At 36.9% G+C, this 15,593-nt stretch overlaps 1 protein-coding gene across 4 annotated transcripts in view; it reads right to left on the reverse strand.

The window, feature by feature from the left end:
* Positions 1–15,593, reverse strand: part of ZNF451 (zinc finger protein 451) — a 94,823-nt gene that overhangs the window by 23,424 nt on the left and 55,806 nt on the right. For all 4 annotated transcript variants that reach the window (XM_059400195.1, XM_059400192.1, XM_059400193.1 and 1 more), the window contains exons 8-11: positions 10,374–10,527; positions 9,743–9,890; positions 6,475–8,084; positions 1,070–1,213 (exon numbers count right to left, since the gene is read on the reverse strand). In XM_059400195.1, coding sequence (XP_059256178.1) covers positions 1,070–1,213; positions 6,475–8,084; positions 9,743–9,890; positions 10,374–10,527 — 2,056 coding nt within the window. The remainder of the gene's footprint in view (positions 1–1,069; positions 1,214–6,474; positions 8,085–9,742; positions 9,891–10,373; positions 10,528–15,593) is intronic.

Genomic DNA, 15,593 nt, shown 5'->3' on the forward strand with positions numbered 1-15,593 from the left:
TTTAGAAAAGGCATATATGATAGTCAAACAAACAAACAAAAAGAACAGAATACTAGATACAACTGAAAGCTCAATCATAAAAAAACACACATTAGAAAAAAAACACACATTAGAGAAAACTTTTTCTAGAGAGTAGATTCTAGATTAGAATGCAGAACTCAATTCGAGTATGGGTTTCACCATTTTGTTGCTTTACAATCTTGGCAAAGTAGGATGACTTCAATCTGCCTATTCATCTGGAAACACATAGGTATATTAGTGAGAATCAAAAGCATTGTGTGTGAAAAGTCTCTGAATGGTATAATTCTATAAAACCATATTAATGGTTTTTTAACAAATATGTCAGGGCTACTCAGTGGATAGAAATTATGGGCAATCAGCAAAGCTAAATTTACTAAAAGACTGTACTGGGTAACTTTATCCAGGTCAGTACATTCCTATCTTAAATTCAGTCCTCTTCTTTATATGTTTTTCCCTATCAAACATGAAGTTTATTGGATGTTCACTATACCAACTTCCTGTAAATCAAAGAAGTCTCTCTCCCTGTTTGGTCAATAGTTTGTAAAGAGATATTTAGATGAATGAACAGTAAGGATGAACTGAAGAGGCAATTATGACATGTTGAAAATCATACTAGTTCTGTAGCCATGAGGCCCAATCAAGTTCAAAGGCTAACTCTACTATTTATTAGTTTTATATTTTGGAAAAAAATAAACTTTTCAGCATACTTCCTTATAGTTTAAAAGGGAGATAAATATAATAATCAGTAAGCATGGATTAATACCAAGCATAGTACCTGGCACATTGCCAGTGTTAAATAAAGGCTTTTTCAATATGTATCTATAGAGTCACAAACTTTAGGTCACCAAAGAGAGTTCACAGTGACCACAGAGAAATGTGAAGAGAAAAATATTCTAGCAGAGTAGCTATAATGCAAAGTGACAATATTCTATCTATGTCTGTATGTTTTAATCAAGGAGGTTCAAGAGCAGTCCTTTAAATGTGAAACATACTCTAAAGGAAAAAAGAGAGAGGGTGTCATCTCAAATGTTTTCTTTATCAACCATACCTTGAAAACCCCAAATAAATGTTCCTTGGTTAAGATGCCCTGGTAGATGACCAAAAAAGTTTGACCAGTTATCAAAGTCTACAAAGACTATATGAGTCATGGTTCGCAGATAATCCAAATCTGGAAGCTCAACGACTTCTTCATCTGAGAAGAGAGAAACATTAACCTGAATTTGTTAAGAATTAACTAAAAACATTTTAATTGCTTAAGTTTAAAAGATATTAGAGAGGGGTGCCTGGGTGCTCAGTGGGTTAAAGCCTCTGCCTTCAGCTCAGGTCATGATCCCAGGGTCCTGGGATCGAGTCTCACATGGGGCTCTCTGCTCAGCAGGGAGCCTGCTTCCCCATCTCTCTCTGCCTGCCTCTCTGCCTACTTATGATTTCTGTCTGTCAAATAAATAAAATCTTAAAAAAAAAAGATATTAGAGAATATACAAAAATGTTAATCTTGAACATTATTAATTTCTAAACCTTTTTTTTTTAAAGATTTTTTATTTATTTATTTGACAGAGAGAGATGACAAGCAGGCAGAGAGGCAGGCAGAGAGAGAGGAGGAAGCAAGCTCCCTGCTGAGCGGAGAGCCCGATGCGGGGCTCGATCCCAGGACCCTGGGATCATGACCCGAGCCGAAGGCAGCGGCTTAACCCACTGAGCCACCCAGGCGCCCCTAATTTCTAAACCTTTTAATGAAGTCCAAACTTGTACATGACATGGTATACTGACACCGGATAAAAAGTATTCTGAACATTTCAAAATTTTTATTATTCTTTCTATATATAAATGCCATTGACCCTAAAGCCTACCTTTCTTTCTCTAATTTTTTTAAAAAAAGACATATTTATTCAGTGTCATGATCAGACTATCACATTTAGCAATTAACAGCATGGGTATAAAAAAAATTCTGTATTAAAATCCTTTGTTGGAATGCTTTACCCCTTTCCATAGAACAAAAACTAAAATAACCTGTTATACAATCAGTCTCAAATACAGTCCTCAAGTTTTTTGCCCATACACATGAGTATTGTCTAGAACATGTCCTCTTGGGATGCTGGGGTGGCTCAGTCGTAAAGTGTCTGTCTTGGGTTGCATCGGGCTCCCTGCTCAGCAGGAAGCCTTTTTCTGCCTCTCCCACTCCCCCTGCTTGTGTTTCTTCTCTCACTGTGTCTCTGTTAAATAAATAAAATATTTTAAAAATAAAAATAATGTACTGGAGAGGCTTCTGGGTGGCTCAGTCGGTTAAGCATCTCACTTCGGCTCAGGTCACAATCCAAGAGTCCTGGGACAGAGTCCTGCAAGAGGCTCCTTGCTCAGCAGGGAGCCTGCTTTTAACTCTGCCTGCTGCTCCCCCTGCTTGTGCTTGCTCTGTCTCTCTCTCTCTCTGATAACTAAGTAAACAAATAAATAAATAAAATCTTAAAAAAAAAAAAGTATTGGAAGACCTAAAAGACAAAATTTTGAATTAAATAACCAAAAACTTATACCATCCATCAAAATAAAATTTCAAGGTTATCTGAAGAATGTCTCCTCCCCTGCCGCCCCAGCCATATGTTTGGTCTCTTCCCAATCTAGACTGATTTATTAGTAACCTGTTAAATGAAATAACCAACAACCCTGCTACCATAAAGTGCTGCAGAAGAGGTCCTGGTAGCATACCAGCACTTCCCACCATAAACAGATCTTTTTCTTGGTTCTCTTGCGTTCTTTCCTCTTCCACCATTTTCTAACTCTTGTTCTCCATCCCTTTCACTTCTTTCATACTTCTCTATTTTATAAGGCCTTGAAGATTCAACTGATTAGCAATGCCAACCTTAATATTTTCAATTATTTTTTAAAATGACTAGGTTTTACTCTGCCTTAACAGAGACTCCCTCAAATATACTACTGTTATTCCCTCCCATTTCTAAGCCACCCATTTTCTTTTATGTTTTCTTAATATTCTTATTAATTGTAGGGGCCCCTGGCTAGCTCAGTTGGTGGAGCATGTGACTCACTCTCAGAGTTCTAAATTTGAGCCCCACATTGGGTGTAGAAATTACTTAAAAAATTAAAAAAAAAAAATTCTTAGTAACTGTAGATTTAGATACTACAATCATTACCAAACACAGATCAACATAGTTTCCCCAAAAAGTAACTGGAAAAACAAAAGCACAAGAGAACATAAAAACAGTGTAACTACTGCTTTATTGTCTGAAATAGAGCTGAATGGGTCAGTAGCAGCTCATATAACATTTCTTACATAAAGTATGCCAAGACTAAAGATGATACTGAGATCTACACATGCTATAGAGCAAGGCTATATAAACTCAGTAGTTCATAAAAACAGTTAATAAAAAAATTTTAGGGGTGCCTGGGTGGCACAGCTTAGTATCCGACTGTTGATTTTGGCTAAGGTCGTGATCTCAGGGTCATGAGATCAAGCCCCAAGTCGGGCTCTGTGCTGAGCATGGAGTTTACTTAACTTTCTCTTTCTCCCTCTCTCTCTGCCCCTCCCGCTCATGTGTGCTCTCGTTCTCTAAAATAAATAAATCCTTAAAAATAAAATCTTGGCCAAAATTTCATATATCACCATTTTCCCCGCTATATATTATATAATTTACAAGGACCTAATATTTGTTTAAAAGAATATACACTTAAAATTATACTTCTAGGGGCGCCTGGGTGGCTCAGTGGGTTAAAGCCTCTGCCTTTGGCTCAGGTCATGATCCCAGAGCCCTGCAATGGGCTCTCTGCTCAGCAGGGAGCCTGCTTCCTCCTCTTTCTCTGCCTGCTTCTCTGCCTACTTGTGATCTCTGTCTGTCAAATAAATACATAAAATATTTAAAAAAAAATTATACTTCTGGGTGCCTGGGTGGCTCAGTGGGTTAAAGCCTCTGCCTTCAGCTCAGGTCATGATCCCAGGGTTCTGGGATCGAGCCCCGCGTCAGGCCCTCTGCTCTGCAGGGAGCCTGCTTCCTCCCTTCTCTCTCTCTGGCTGCCTCTCTGCCTACTTGTGATCTCTCTGTGTCAAATAAATAAAATCTTAAAAAAAAAATTATACTTCTAAACAAAATTAAAACATACTCTTCTGGCCTTACTTAGTCTTACCACTTGGTGCAAGAAGTAAAGTCTAGAGTAAGTACAAAGGAATCTATACCCCAATTTTCTCCCTGGTTTCTTGCTACCATTTGTAACTCTTCTTTTTCTTTTTAAAAATATTTTATTTATTTATTTGAGAGAGAGAGAGAGAGAAAGAGACAGCACAAGCAGGGGAAGCAGCACCCACTGAGCCACCCAGACACCCCTGTAACTCTACTTCTAATTGCCATTTAACTCTAAGTAATAGTTTTGCTTCCAAGAAAATCCTAAAAAAATATACAAATTCTTAAGTGATCTTTAAGATTTCTCATAGAATAAGGCCAAAATATGAGGATGTGGAGGAAAAGGAATCCTTATACACTATGGGTGGGAATGCAAACTGGTACAGCCACTGTAGAAAACACTATGGAGATTCCCTGAAAAATTAAAAAGTTAAATTAATTAAAGAGTTACCATATAATCCAGTAATTCTACTTCTCGGTAGTTACCCAAAGAATACAAAAATATAAATTCAAAAAGATATACACATCCCTTTGTTAAATGCAGCATTATTTAAATAGCCAAATTATGGACACAACCCAAGTGTCCACTGATAAATGAATGGATAAAGAAGATATGGTATGTATGTGCATTATATGTGTATGTGTGTGTGTGTGTAAACAGAATATTACTCTGCCATAAAAAGTAATGAAATCTTGCCACTTTCAACAACGTGGATGGATCTAGAGGGTATAATGCTAGAAAAACAAATACCACAGGATTCAGTCACGTGGAATTTAAGAAATAAAGGAAAAAAAGGACAACAAAAAACCATTTTCTTGGGGTGCCTGGGTGGCTCAGTTGTTAAGCGTCTGCCTCTGACTCAGGTCATGATCCCAGAGTCCTGGGACTGAGCCCTCATTGGACCTCCTGCTCCACAGGAAACCTGCTTCTCCCTCTCCACTCCCTCTGCTTATGTTCCCTTTCTCACTATTTCTCTCTCTGTCAAATAAATAAATAAAATCTTAAACAAAACAAAAAACCAGATTCTTAAATATAGAGAACTGGTGATTACCAGGGGAATATACACTTAAAATTATACTTCTAAATGAAATTGGTGGATGGGGGGATGGATGAAATAGCTGAAGGGCTTAAGAGTACACTTTATTAGAGTGCTCAGTGGGTTAAGCCTCTCCTTTCGGTTCAGGTCATGATCTCAGGGTCCTGGGATCAAGTCCCACATCGAGCTCCCTACTCAGCAGGGAGCCTGCTTCCCCCCCTTTCTCTGCCTGCCTCTCTCCCTACTTGTGATCTCTGCCTGTCAAATAAATAAAATCTTAAAAAAAAAGTACACTTTATCATAGTAAGCACTACTACATAGAATTGGGGAATCATTAATACTGTACACCTGAAACTAATATGTTAACTACAGTGAAATAAACATTTTTTAAAATAAAATAAAAAAAGAATTAGCCAACAACAAATGAATAAAGTCAAAATAGAAACAAAAAGAATTCACTTGATTTATCTTTTTTTTTTTTTTAAAGATTTTATTTATTTGACAGAGAGAGACAGAGATCACAAGTATCAGAGAAGCAGAGAGAGGGAGGGGGAAGCAGGCTCCCCGCTGAGCAGAGAGCCCAATGTGGGGATCAATCCCAGGACTCTGGGATCATGACTGGAGTTGAAGGCAGACGCTTAACCGACTGAGCCACCCAGGTGCCCCTTGATTTATCTTTTTAATGAACCTAAATCTAAATGATAAGAAGAAACTAAATGTTCAGGATCACTTTCAAATCTTTCAGAAAGACTATCAATTTCCTTCATCTCTCAAAATTCCCATGCATTTTGTGAAAGAAAATGTTATCTTGAACACATTGTTTAAATCTAATAAATACTCGGGGCACCTAGGTGGCTCAGTCAGTTAAGTGTCTGCCTTCGGGCTCAGGTCATGATCCCAGGGTCCTGGGATCAAGCTCTCCATCTGGCTCCCTGCTTGGCGGGAAGCCTGCTTTTCTCCCTCTCCCACTCTCCCTGCTTGTGGTCCTCTGCCACTGTCTCTCTGTCAAATAAATACAATTTTACAAAAAAAAAAAAATTAAAAAAAAAGCTAATATATACTCTTTGTCCCCATAAGTTTAGTTGAGTATTTAAATAAGAATATTTATTAATGTTTACGAATCACATCCATAAAAAGTGTACACACCACAGTAATTAACTGATCATCCTACCATGTTTCTTACTTCAAAACTGAATCATCATTAGCTTTCACAAAAATGATGGCTACAGTACATGTATGTTTCTCTACCAACATGTGAAATTTGCATAGACATTAGAGTTATAAAGCCATACCTATAGTCTGACAGCTTAGGTCATTCTCAGCTCCTTTCTCCATGTCTGAGTTTTTTGGATAGCTTACTGTCTGTTTCAGTTTTCTCTCTGTACGTGAGGTACTGGCAGCAAACTTGTACAGGCTTGTTTTCTCAGATCCAAAGTGAGCCACACTGGGTTTCCGTAAAAAGCAATGTTTTCTATGGAAGTGCTGCTGAGCACTCTCAGGATCATGAAATGCTTTAGTGCAGGTGCCACACTTGATCACAAACTGTTGCTCCTCTTCCTCCTCACTGTTTTCTTCTCTGTGCACTTGATGGATATGAGTATTAATATCAGCTACGCTCTGTGCTGTTGCTGAACACAAGCTGCAGCGAAACCACAGTTTACCTTTATCCAACATGGTTTGGAGACATCTACTATAATCCTCCTTTCTGTTCACTTTACAGATGTAACTCTCACGGCAACCACAGGTTAACAAGTTACTGGTCTCTATTACTGGAAAATCATTCTCAGTTTTAATCGAAGTTTCAGCTTTTTCAGGCAGAAACACATAATCTATGCTGTGGTGCTCCTTATAATGACTTAAAAATGCTTCTTCCACATTAAAGATAAGATCACAAAGCCCACAAAAGTACTTAACCTTTATTTCATTGTTATGTTCATCTTGGCAATGGCGGTATAGTGTTTCTACCTTGTGAAAAGTCTTTTTGCAATGGGCACAGCTATATCTATGAAACTGGTGACTTGCTAAAGACATGCAATGCTGTTTTACACATTCTTGGGAATCAAACATATCTTCACAAATTCGGCATTGCCATTTACCCCTTGGAGGACTGTTTGCTGGAGAATGATCAATAATAGTAATAGTTGAAGAAGGATTCTTAGCAGTCACATTACTCACCATTGTTGCAGAAGATGATGGCAAAGTTTCACCTTCTACTTCATCAGTCTCGTAAAAATATCTGTGTCCATTATGAAATTCAGTCACATGTGCCATGATAGTCTCTTTTCTTGTTAACTCCTTTTTGCATGTCCGACACCAGAAAAGAAAGTTATTTAAATGTGCCCCTCCATGAATCCGGCTCATATGTAAACGGATGACCCCTGAATCTTCACACACCTTTCCACAGACCACGCACTTATAACACATTGTGTTTGCTGAGAAAACATGCTTTTCCACTGCATCTTCACTTGGGAATTGTTGATGACATTCACAAAACCAAGTTTTTACAACTGACTTTTCTTTCTGAACACAAACCATACCTTCATGGCTTCTACCTTCTAAATTCATCTTCTTTTTTGGAACAGTGGTACAATCTTGTGAACTTGATTCTTGAATAGACATAGTTCTTTTAAGTGATGAAAATTTTGAATGATCTAGCAATAGATGCAAGTCAGAAGAAGGTTTGTTCCCTTCACTGCTGTGGCAATAAAGTAAGACTGATTCTTCCATTGAGGTAATTACTCGGACTTTGTGCCCTGAATTCTGCTTGTGATTTTGGGTACTGGTTTCATCCATAAAGACTTGGTTGCAATTTGGACAGTAACCTCGTAATAGGAATTTTTCTGCAACTTGGGCAATGCTCTTCTCAGCTACAGCTACAGGACCAGCATTTCGACAACGAACTCTAAATCGGATAAAAAACCCAAAAACACACTCTTTTGTAAGCACTTCTAAATACAGTAACTCTGCTTTTTACAGGAATTATAAACAATGTATACATAAAACACCAGAAGATATTTTTCAATAAAAATGCAGATAATAGGGGCGCCTGGGTGGCTCAGTGGGTTAAAGCCTCTGCCTTCGGCTCAGGTCATGATGCCAGGGGCCTGGGATTGAGCCCTGAGGCTCTCTGCTCAGCGGGGAGCCTGCTTCCTCTTCTCTCTCTCTCTGCCTGCCTCTCTGCCTACTTGTGATCTGTCTGTCAAATAAATAAATAAAATCTTTAAAAAAAAAAAAAAGAAGAAAGGTTTGTCTTTAAAAAAAAATGCAGATAATAGAATAATTTCATCTCAAAATACTTGAGTATTACCTGTATTTTGTCTGTTTCTAATCCACATACAGAATAGTAAAACTAAAATAAAAAGATTTAAAAAATTCACACAAATATTTGGAAAATGAATCTCTGACTTGTTAGACGTTAAGCAACAAATTTCTAATAAACCTATGGGTCAAAGAAAAAATTAAAAGGTAAAATTTTTTTTAATGAATGAAAATGAAAACAACTTATCAAAATCTGAGGGTAAATCAATGCTTAGAGGCAAATTTATAACTTTAAATGTTTATATAGAAAAAGAAAGGGGCGCCTGGATGGCTCAGTGGGTTAAGCCTCTGCCTTCAACTTGGGTTGTGATCTCAGAGTTCTGGGATCGAGTCCTGCATCAGGCTCTCTGCTTGGCAGGGAGCCTGCTTCCTCCTCTCTCTCTCTGCCTGCCTCTCTGCCTACCTGTGATCTCTGTATGTCAAGGGAATAAAAAAAATCTTTTTTAAAAAATGGTGTAACAGGAAAAACAGAGACCTAAAAGACATAGCACCTAAACAGAAAATATGTACAGATTTTGTTTGGATCATGATTCCAACAAATCAAATGTAAAATGTAAAACTTCATGAGATAATAAGGGCAATTTGATAACTGACTAGTTTTTGATGCTATTAAAAATACCAGTTTTTTAAGGTGTGGTAAATGTATTATAGGATTAAAAAAAAAAAAAGAGTCCCTACCATTTATAGTTACATATTGAAGTATTAACAGATATAATGACATGATTTAGTTTGAAATAATAATTTGCAGGGGGGTGACAATATAAAGGAAAAACAACTGTCATGTGTTGATTATTACTAAAGCTAGTTTTGAAAGGTACATTGGGGATTATACATTGCTTGATAATTTCCATTGTAAAGCCAATGATTATTTGGTAAATTTGGCCTTTCAAAGAAACTTAATCTTTCATATGTATATGATACCTTCCATTCTGGCTGACTTAAAGCCAAAGTTCTATTTTAACCCGCTCCTCCCCCAGTATACATACTACTCACACAGCACACAGAAAAGAAAACACATAGAACCATTAATTCTTTTACATTCACAGCAATATCAGCATATCCACTTTTTCCACACCTTTAACTTCTCTCATTATGCTAAACTTGACTAATTTCCAGACTAGTGTACATTCTTGTTTTTAAAAAAGCAAAGAAACATGGAATAGAAAAATATCTGTTGAATCTTCCCTCTGGTAAAGATTATTGGGCAGGATTCCCTTACAGCCAGACTAAATCTATACAAACCTGAAATGGGCAGTGAGCTCCATGTGGGAACGTAGTGTCTGGTGGCAGGCCACACACTTAACTTGAAATGGGACATCTTTGCACAGAGAGATCAGAAGTTTCTTTGCAAAAGATGGAAATAATATTGGATGTGCTATTCCCTGGTCATCTGAAAGACAAAATAAACTATAACTTGCAAAGATTTGAGTAGACAGCAACCCAACCTTCCTCCCCTCTGCTTTTCTCAATATTGGCTGGCATTAGTAAAAGATTGTTATTTATATGATAAAAATCCAAGGGAAGCAATTTTCTAGCCATAAGTACAAAAGATGCTGAACTCATACTCAAAATCTGAGTCTTAAATGCAGAGTAACACCCAACTTCGCAGATATTATGGATATATAAAAACATCATCCTAAAGAAGTATTTTCTTCCCAAGTTTTTCTTCATTCCTTAAGGTAAGTAAATCTTACTATTAGGTGCAGCCCAATACTGAGAATTTGTCTTGAAAAATAAAAATTAAGACCGCCTTTCACTTTCATGTTTTCAATCTAATGTGAGGTTAAGTTTTCTCAAGAATTATCTGAGAAGTATGGTAAGTCAGCAAAGATTAAAGTAGTTCAATAACTTTCAGAAGAGAGTATTAACATACCACCCAGTTTAAAATTCTGATGGAAATGATTCTTTCCAGACATATGCTTCAAACACCCATCCTTGCTGCTAAAAAGAAGGAAGCAATTTGGACACGCGAAACACTGAATAATCTGAGGAAGAAGGCTGTTTTTATGTTCATCATCTGCAGCTTCCTAAAATACAAGGCAAAGCTGTATTAAAGACAACTAAAATCAATATTCAGTTTTTTTAAATCAACTTTTAAAATTTCTTATTTCTTTGGAATATTCTGTATCAGGTTTTAACATAAAAACTTTTTTTCCCTGAGTGTTAACTATGGAATGTTTATCATACATGAGGTTCCATATGTGAATTAAAAAAATTTTTTTTAAAAACAAACCTTGACCATCTTTGTGACAATAAATATACATTTACTTTCTATATATTTTTCCTTTTTTAATATATATATCTATATTATGTTAATGGATAAATGTTTTCTTTTTCTTTCTTTTTTTTTTTTAAAGATTTTATTTATTTATTTGAGAGAGCGACAGTGAGAGAGAGCATGAGCGATGAGAAGGTCAGAGGGAGAAGCAGACTCCCCGTGGAGCTGGGAGCCTGATGCGGGACTCGATCCCGGGACTCTGGGATCATGACCTGAGCTGAAGGCAGTTGTCCAACCAACTGAGCCACCGAGGTGTCCCTTTTTCTTTCTTTCTTTCTTTCTTTTTTTTTTTTTTAATATTTTATTTATTTATTTGACACAGAGAGAGAGATCACAAGTAGGCAGAGAGGCAGGCAGAGAGAGGGGTGGGGAAGCATGCTCCTTGCCGATCAGAGAAGCCTAATGCGGGACTTAACCCCAGGACCCTGAGCCAAAGGCAGAGGCTTAACCCACTGAGCCACCCAGGCGCCCCGATAAATGTTTTCATATCACATACACTTCTTTAATTTTGCTTTATTCTCTCTACTCTGCAGTATAACCTATGTTTATGTATTCTTCCATAAATGTCTCCATGCTTAATAATTTACAAAAATATATAGAAATAAACATATAGGGTCTGCCATTGTTTTACCACATGTGGTCATCTTATAGACTCTTATGCCTCTTAGTTTCTCTTATTCCACAATACATAAGGGAAATCCCTAAAAATCAACTGGCATATCTCTAATTCATTCTTCTCAATGGTTGCAGACTACTTCAGTTACTAAGACTTAGTCAACTATTCATTTCCAGGCCCTTCTCTCCTTGCTACTATAAACAATGGTATTGTAACGATCCTTAAATACATATCCTTATTTATAGGTGTATTTTTCTCATTATTCAGAGTGGCCCTATTAGGTTAAAAGGTTTAGTACTTGAATATTAAAGGACACCATAGGATTGTTTTTCAAAAAGGCTCTATCAATTTACATATTCCCTAGCAGTGTGTGTGAGCCTGGCACAACAGCTACTATAGATAGTTTTTTTTCATTTTTGCAGTCTGACAGATATTGTGATACTCATTGTTATTTTAGCTTTTATTTCCTACTAGTGAGTTTGAGTACTTAATTCATGCAACTCTGTGGATATTCCATATTTTGTGGATTGCTTCTTCATAACCTTTTGCCTGATGTTTCAATCGTTTTTATTTTCTCCTCTTCTGGTTGACCTGTGTCTTTTCTTCATTAACAAAAGTAACTGTGCCATGCACCATTTTGCAAATATTTTTCAAACATCTATTACTTTTGTATGTGGTCATTTAAAAATTTTGATGTAGTCAATATCTGAGCCCCACATTGGGGGTAAATATTTTTTAAAAGTATTTTTAGTTTTGAGATAGAAGAACCTCTTAACTAAGTTTGGATACTTTTCTACACACTAGGCTCGAATTCATACCCCAAGATTAAGAGTCACGTGCTCTATAGACTGAGCCAACCAGGTGCCCCAAGACTGAAAGTATTTTAAAATATATATTTATATGTATACATATATATGTGTATGTGTGTATGCTTATATATAAATATAATTTAACATCTTGTTAATGGTCTTTAGAATAATAGCCTTAAAAGTTGTATTGTGTCTTCTTAAACTATCATTAACATTAGGGATATAGAAATAGTATATATGGGATGCCTTGGTGGCTCAGTGGGTTAAGCGTCTCCCTTCAGCTCAGGTCATGATCACAGGGTCCTGGGATGGAGTCCTGCATTGGGGTCCTTGCTCAGTAGGGAGCCTGCTTCTCCCTCTGCCTGCTGCTCCCCCTGTTTGTGCTCTCTCTGACAAATAAATACATCTTGAAAAAAAAAATGAATAAGAAATTTACATATATATTGAGTGCATGTGAAGCACCACATTAGGGTTCAAAATCTAATAATCCCATGAAGTACTATTTTCATTACTTACAAATGAGAAAACTAAAATTTAGTTTCCCTCCAATCAAGTAGTACCCTGGGAAGAGATAAAACTACCATTCAGATACAGTCTTATATGTTGGTTATAAATTCTTTGCTCTTTCCACTTCTACCTACACCATGCAGAAGATAACATTGAAGAAGATACTTTGCATTCCAATGAGAAGGTAAATGAGAGCACTGAAGGGATTTCCTAAACATAAATTTATACAAATGTCCCTTACTTGAAGAATGTCAACAAAGTAATTTTTAGTTCAATTATGAGTCATAAATGGATTCAATATAAAGCTTGTTTAAAGTGTTTGCTCAATAGAAAAAGAACGTGATTCTACATAAAATTTAAATGAAATATACCTATTGCAAAAGTATAGCATATTTCCTTGTACAAACTAGGGGAAGGAGTGGGAAGCAGAATGTCTCATAAGTTAAAGTACTCAATTCCTTTCTACCATTATATTTTTGATTACATTAAAATAAAATACACTATATACATTTGTATATATAAAATAAGTTAAACCACAATAAGATATTATTTCATACCCACTAGGATGGCTGTTTTAAAAGTCACATAATAAGTGTTGTTAAGATGTGTAGAAATTAGAACCTGTTGGGTTGGTGGCTTCGGGAATGCAGGAGGAACAAAAGAAATGACCACTGGGGCCTCCATCTTCCAGGCCCCTCCACCCCCCTTCCTTAACCCTTGACTCTCCCGCCAAAAGGATGTATGCCCAGATTAGGTCTCCATAGGTAACCCGATACCTATGCAGGAAACAGAAGTATCAGGACCACCCCCCCCATACCCTCTGATCACCAAATACCTTACCATGTATGGCTGTGAACCCACGACCTGCCTTGGCCCAATAAAAAACCCCACCGACTCCCTCCCAGCGCGACTTCCCCGACTCCCTTCTCCGAGTCCGTGGAACCTTGCCTGAGAGTGCCCACCTCCACACAGCGCAACTTCCCTGGCTCCCCTTCTCTTGGGCCCTGAAACTTCACCAGAGAGTGCCTTTAATAAATCTTGCCTTGCACCTACCTCGCCTGGTGTTGTGTTTACCTTGCCTGCAAAACTTTACAGAACCCACATATATTGCTGGTAAGAAAATAAAATGGTAGTGTGTTGGATAACAATTTAGCAGTTCTTCAAACAAATATAATTACCATATGACCCCAAAACCTAAGTATTGAAGGCATATGTCCGCATGAAGGCCTGCGCATTTATTTTTAGCAGCATTGTTCTTTTTTTTTTTAACCTCCCTCCCCTTTCTCACTGTCTCTGTCAATTAAATAAGTAAAATCTTTAAAAAAAAAAAAAAAAAAAAGATGAACCTTGACAAAATTATGGCAAATGAAAAAATCTTCTCACAAAAGGCCACATATTCTAGAATTCCATTTATATGAAATATCCAGAAAAGGCAAAACTATAGAGACAGATTGCCTAGGGTAGGGAGGAGGGGCTAACAAAAGGGAACAATCACTTTCAATGAGAGAAAGGCCCTAGGTACAGAATGAGAGGTTATACCTATTGACCCACAAGTGACACTGGGGTACACAGGAGCTTACAATATGATCTCCACCACCTCCACACCTCCACCACCACCAAAAAGGGAGGAAAGCAGGAAGCTATCTAGTGGTATACCCATTAAATGGCTTTAATGTCAAAATCAAATAGACGCTTGTTGCGCAAAGCGTGACTTAAGAACCAGCAGCACGGGCATCAACTGTAAGCTTGTTAGGTATCTTGAATCTAAAGTCTCCTCTCAGATTTAGTTTAAGAACTTATATTTTAACAAGATACCGAAGTGATTCGTGTGTAAAGCTTAAGCAGCACAGACAGAAGAAACTAAAAATAAAAGGGAACACGGAGGGTAGCAAGGCAAAAATGCAAATTGTGATCATTTCCAGCTCTTTCACTGAAGAATGCCAGCCTTACAAAATGGAATTCATAGGTATACAATCGTCTAGTGACCTCTTCTGGCTGATTTAAGGTAGACAATTATAATCTAATGCATACCAGTTTCCTTTAGAGTTCCTGTGATGGACTCTCCAAAGAATAAATAAGGAGAATTTAATAAGAGCTATGTTAGGTCCTAAGTGCTTTATATAGTGCTTTATATATCTCGCATGTAACTATAATGATTCCATTTTAGAGACGAAGACATGCAGATGTTGAGTAACTTCTAGCGTACATACAGCTAAGAAAAGTGACAGTAGAAACCAAAGCTTTTGTTCTATTTTACCATCAACCTTCCCAGAAAACTAAACATCATAAATCTACTTACTGGAGACAAGGTAAAACAGCACAAAATAAGTGACTCCCAGAAAAAAAAAGAAACAAAATGAAATTTGGGAAAACACAAATGAAAGAATTAATTTAAAGGTTAAAATACCTATTCAGATTTACTAAAGATAAAAAGATAAATATGCTCATTAAAATGAACAAAACACTAATGACCTGGAAAAGGAAAACACACCCTGAAGACTCTTGTTTTGAAAAAGGTAGAGTATTAGTGACCACCTGAAAACACCAAAAAAGATTATCTTTTTCTTTTCTCTCCTCAAACCTTTGTCACAACAATAGAAACCCCTATCATTTCTTTTGGCTTTACTTTAAGGCTTTATTCTAAATGCCAATACCTAGGCAAAGCCTTTTTTTCATCTCAAAGTTAAATTACTACAAAAGTCACCTTTCTACACCTATGAATCCACCCTGAACACTGCTACCATTCTAATACCACTCCATCTCTTTGGTGTCCCTAAAAAAGGAAACTAACTGATTTTAGAATTAAGAATCTTTCTAGCTCTAAAGGTATAAAGCATTATTTTCATCATATCACTGTCCTACAACAGTAACCTCTTGCCGATA

Source organism: Mustela nigripes, chromosome 5 (genome assembly GCF_022355385.1).
Source record: "Mustela nigripes isolate SB6536 chromosome 5, MUSNIG.SB6536, whole genome shotgun sequence".
NCBI lineage: Eukaryota > Metazoa > Chordata > Mammalia > Carnivora > Mustelidae > Mustela > Mustela nigripes.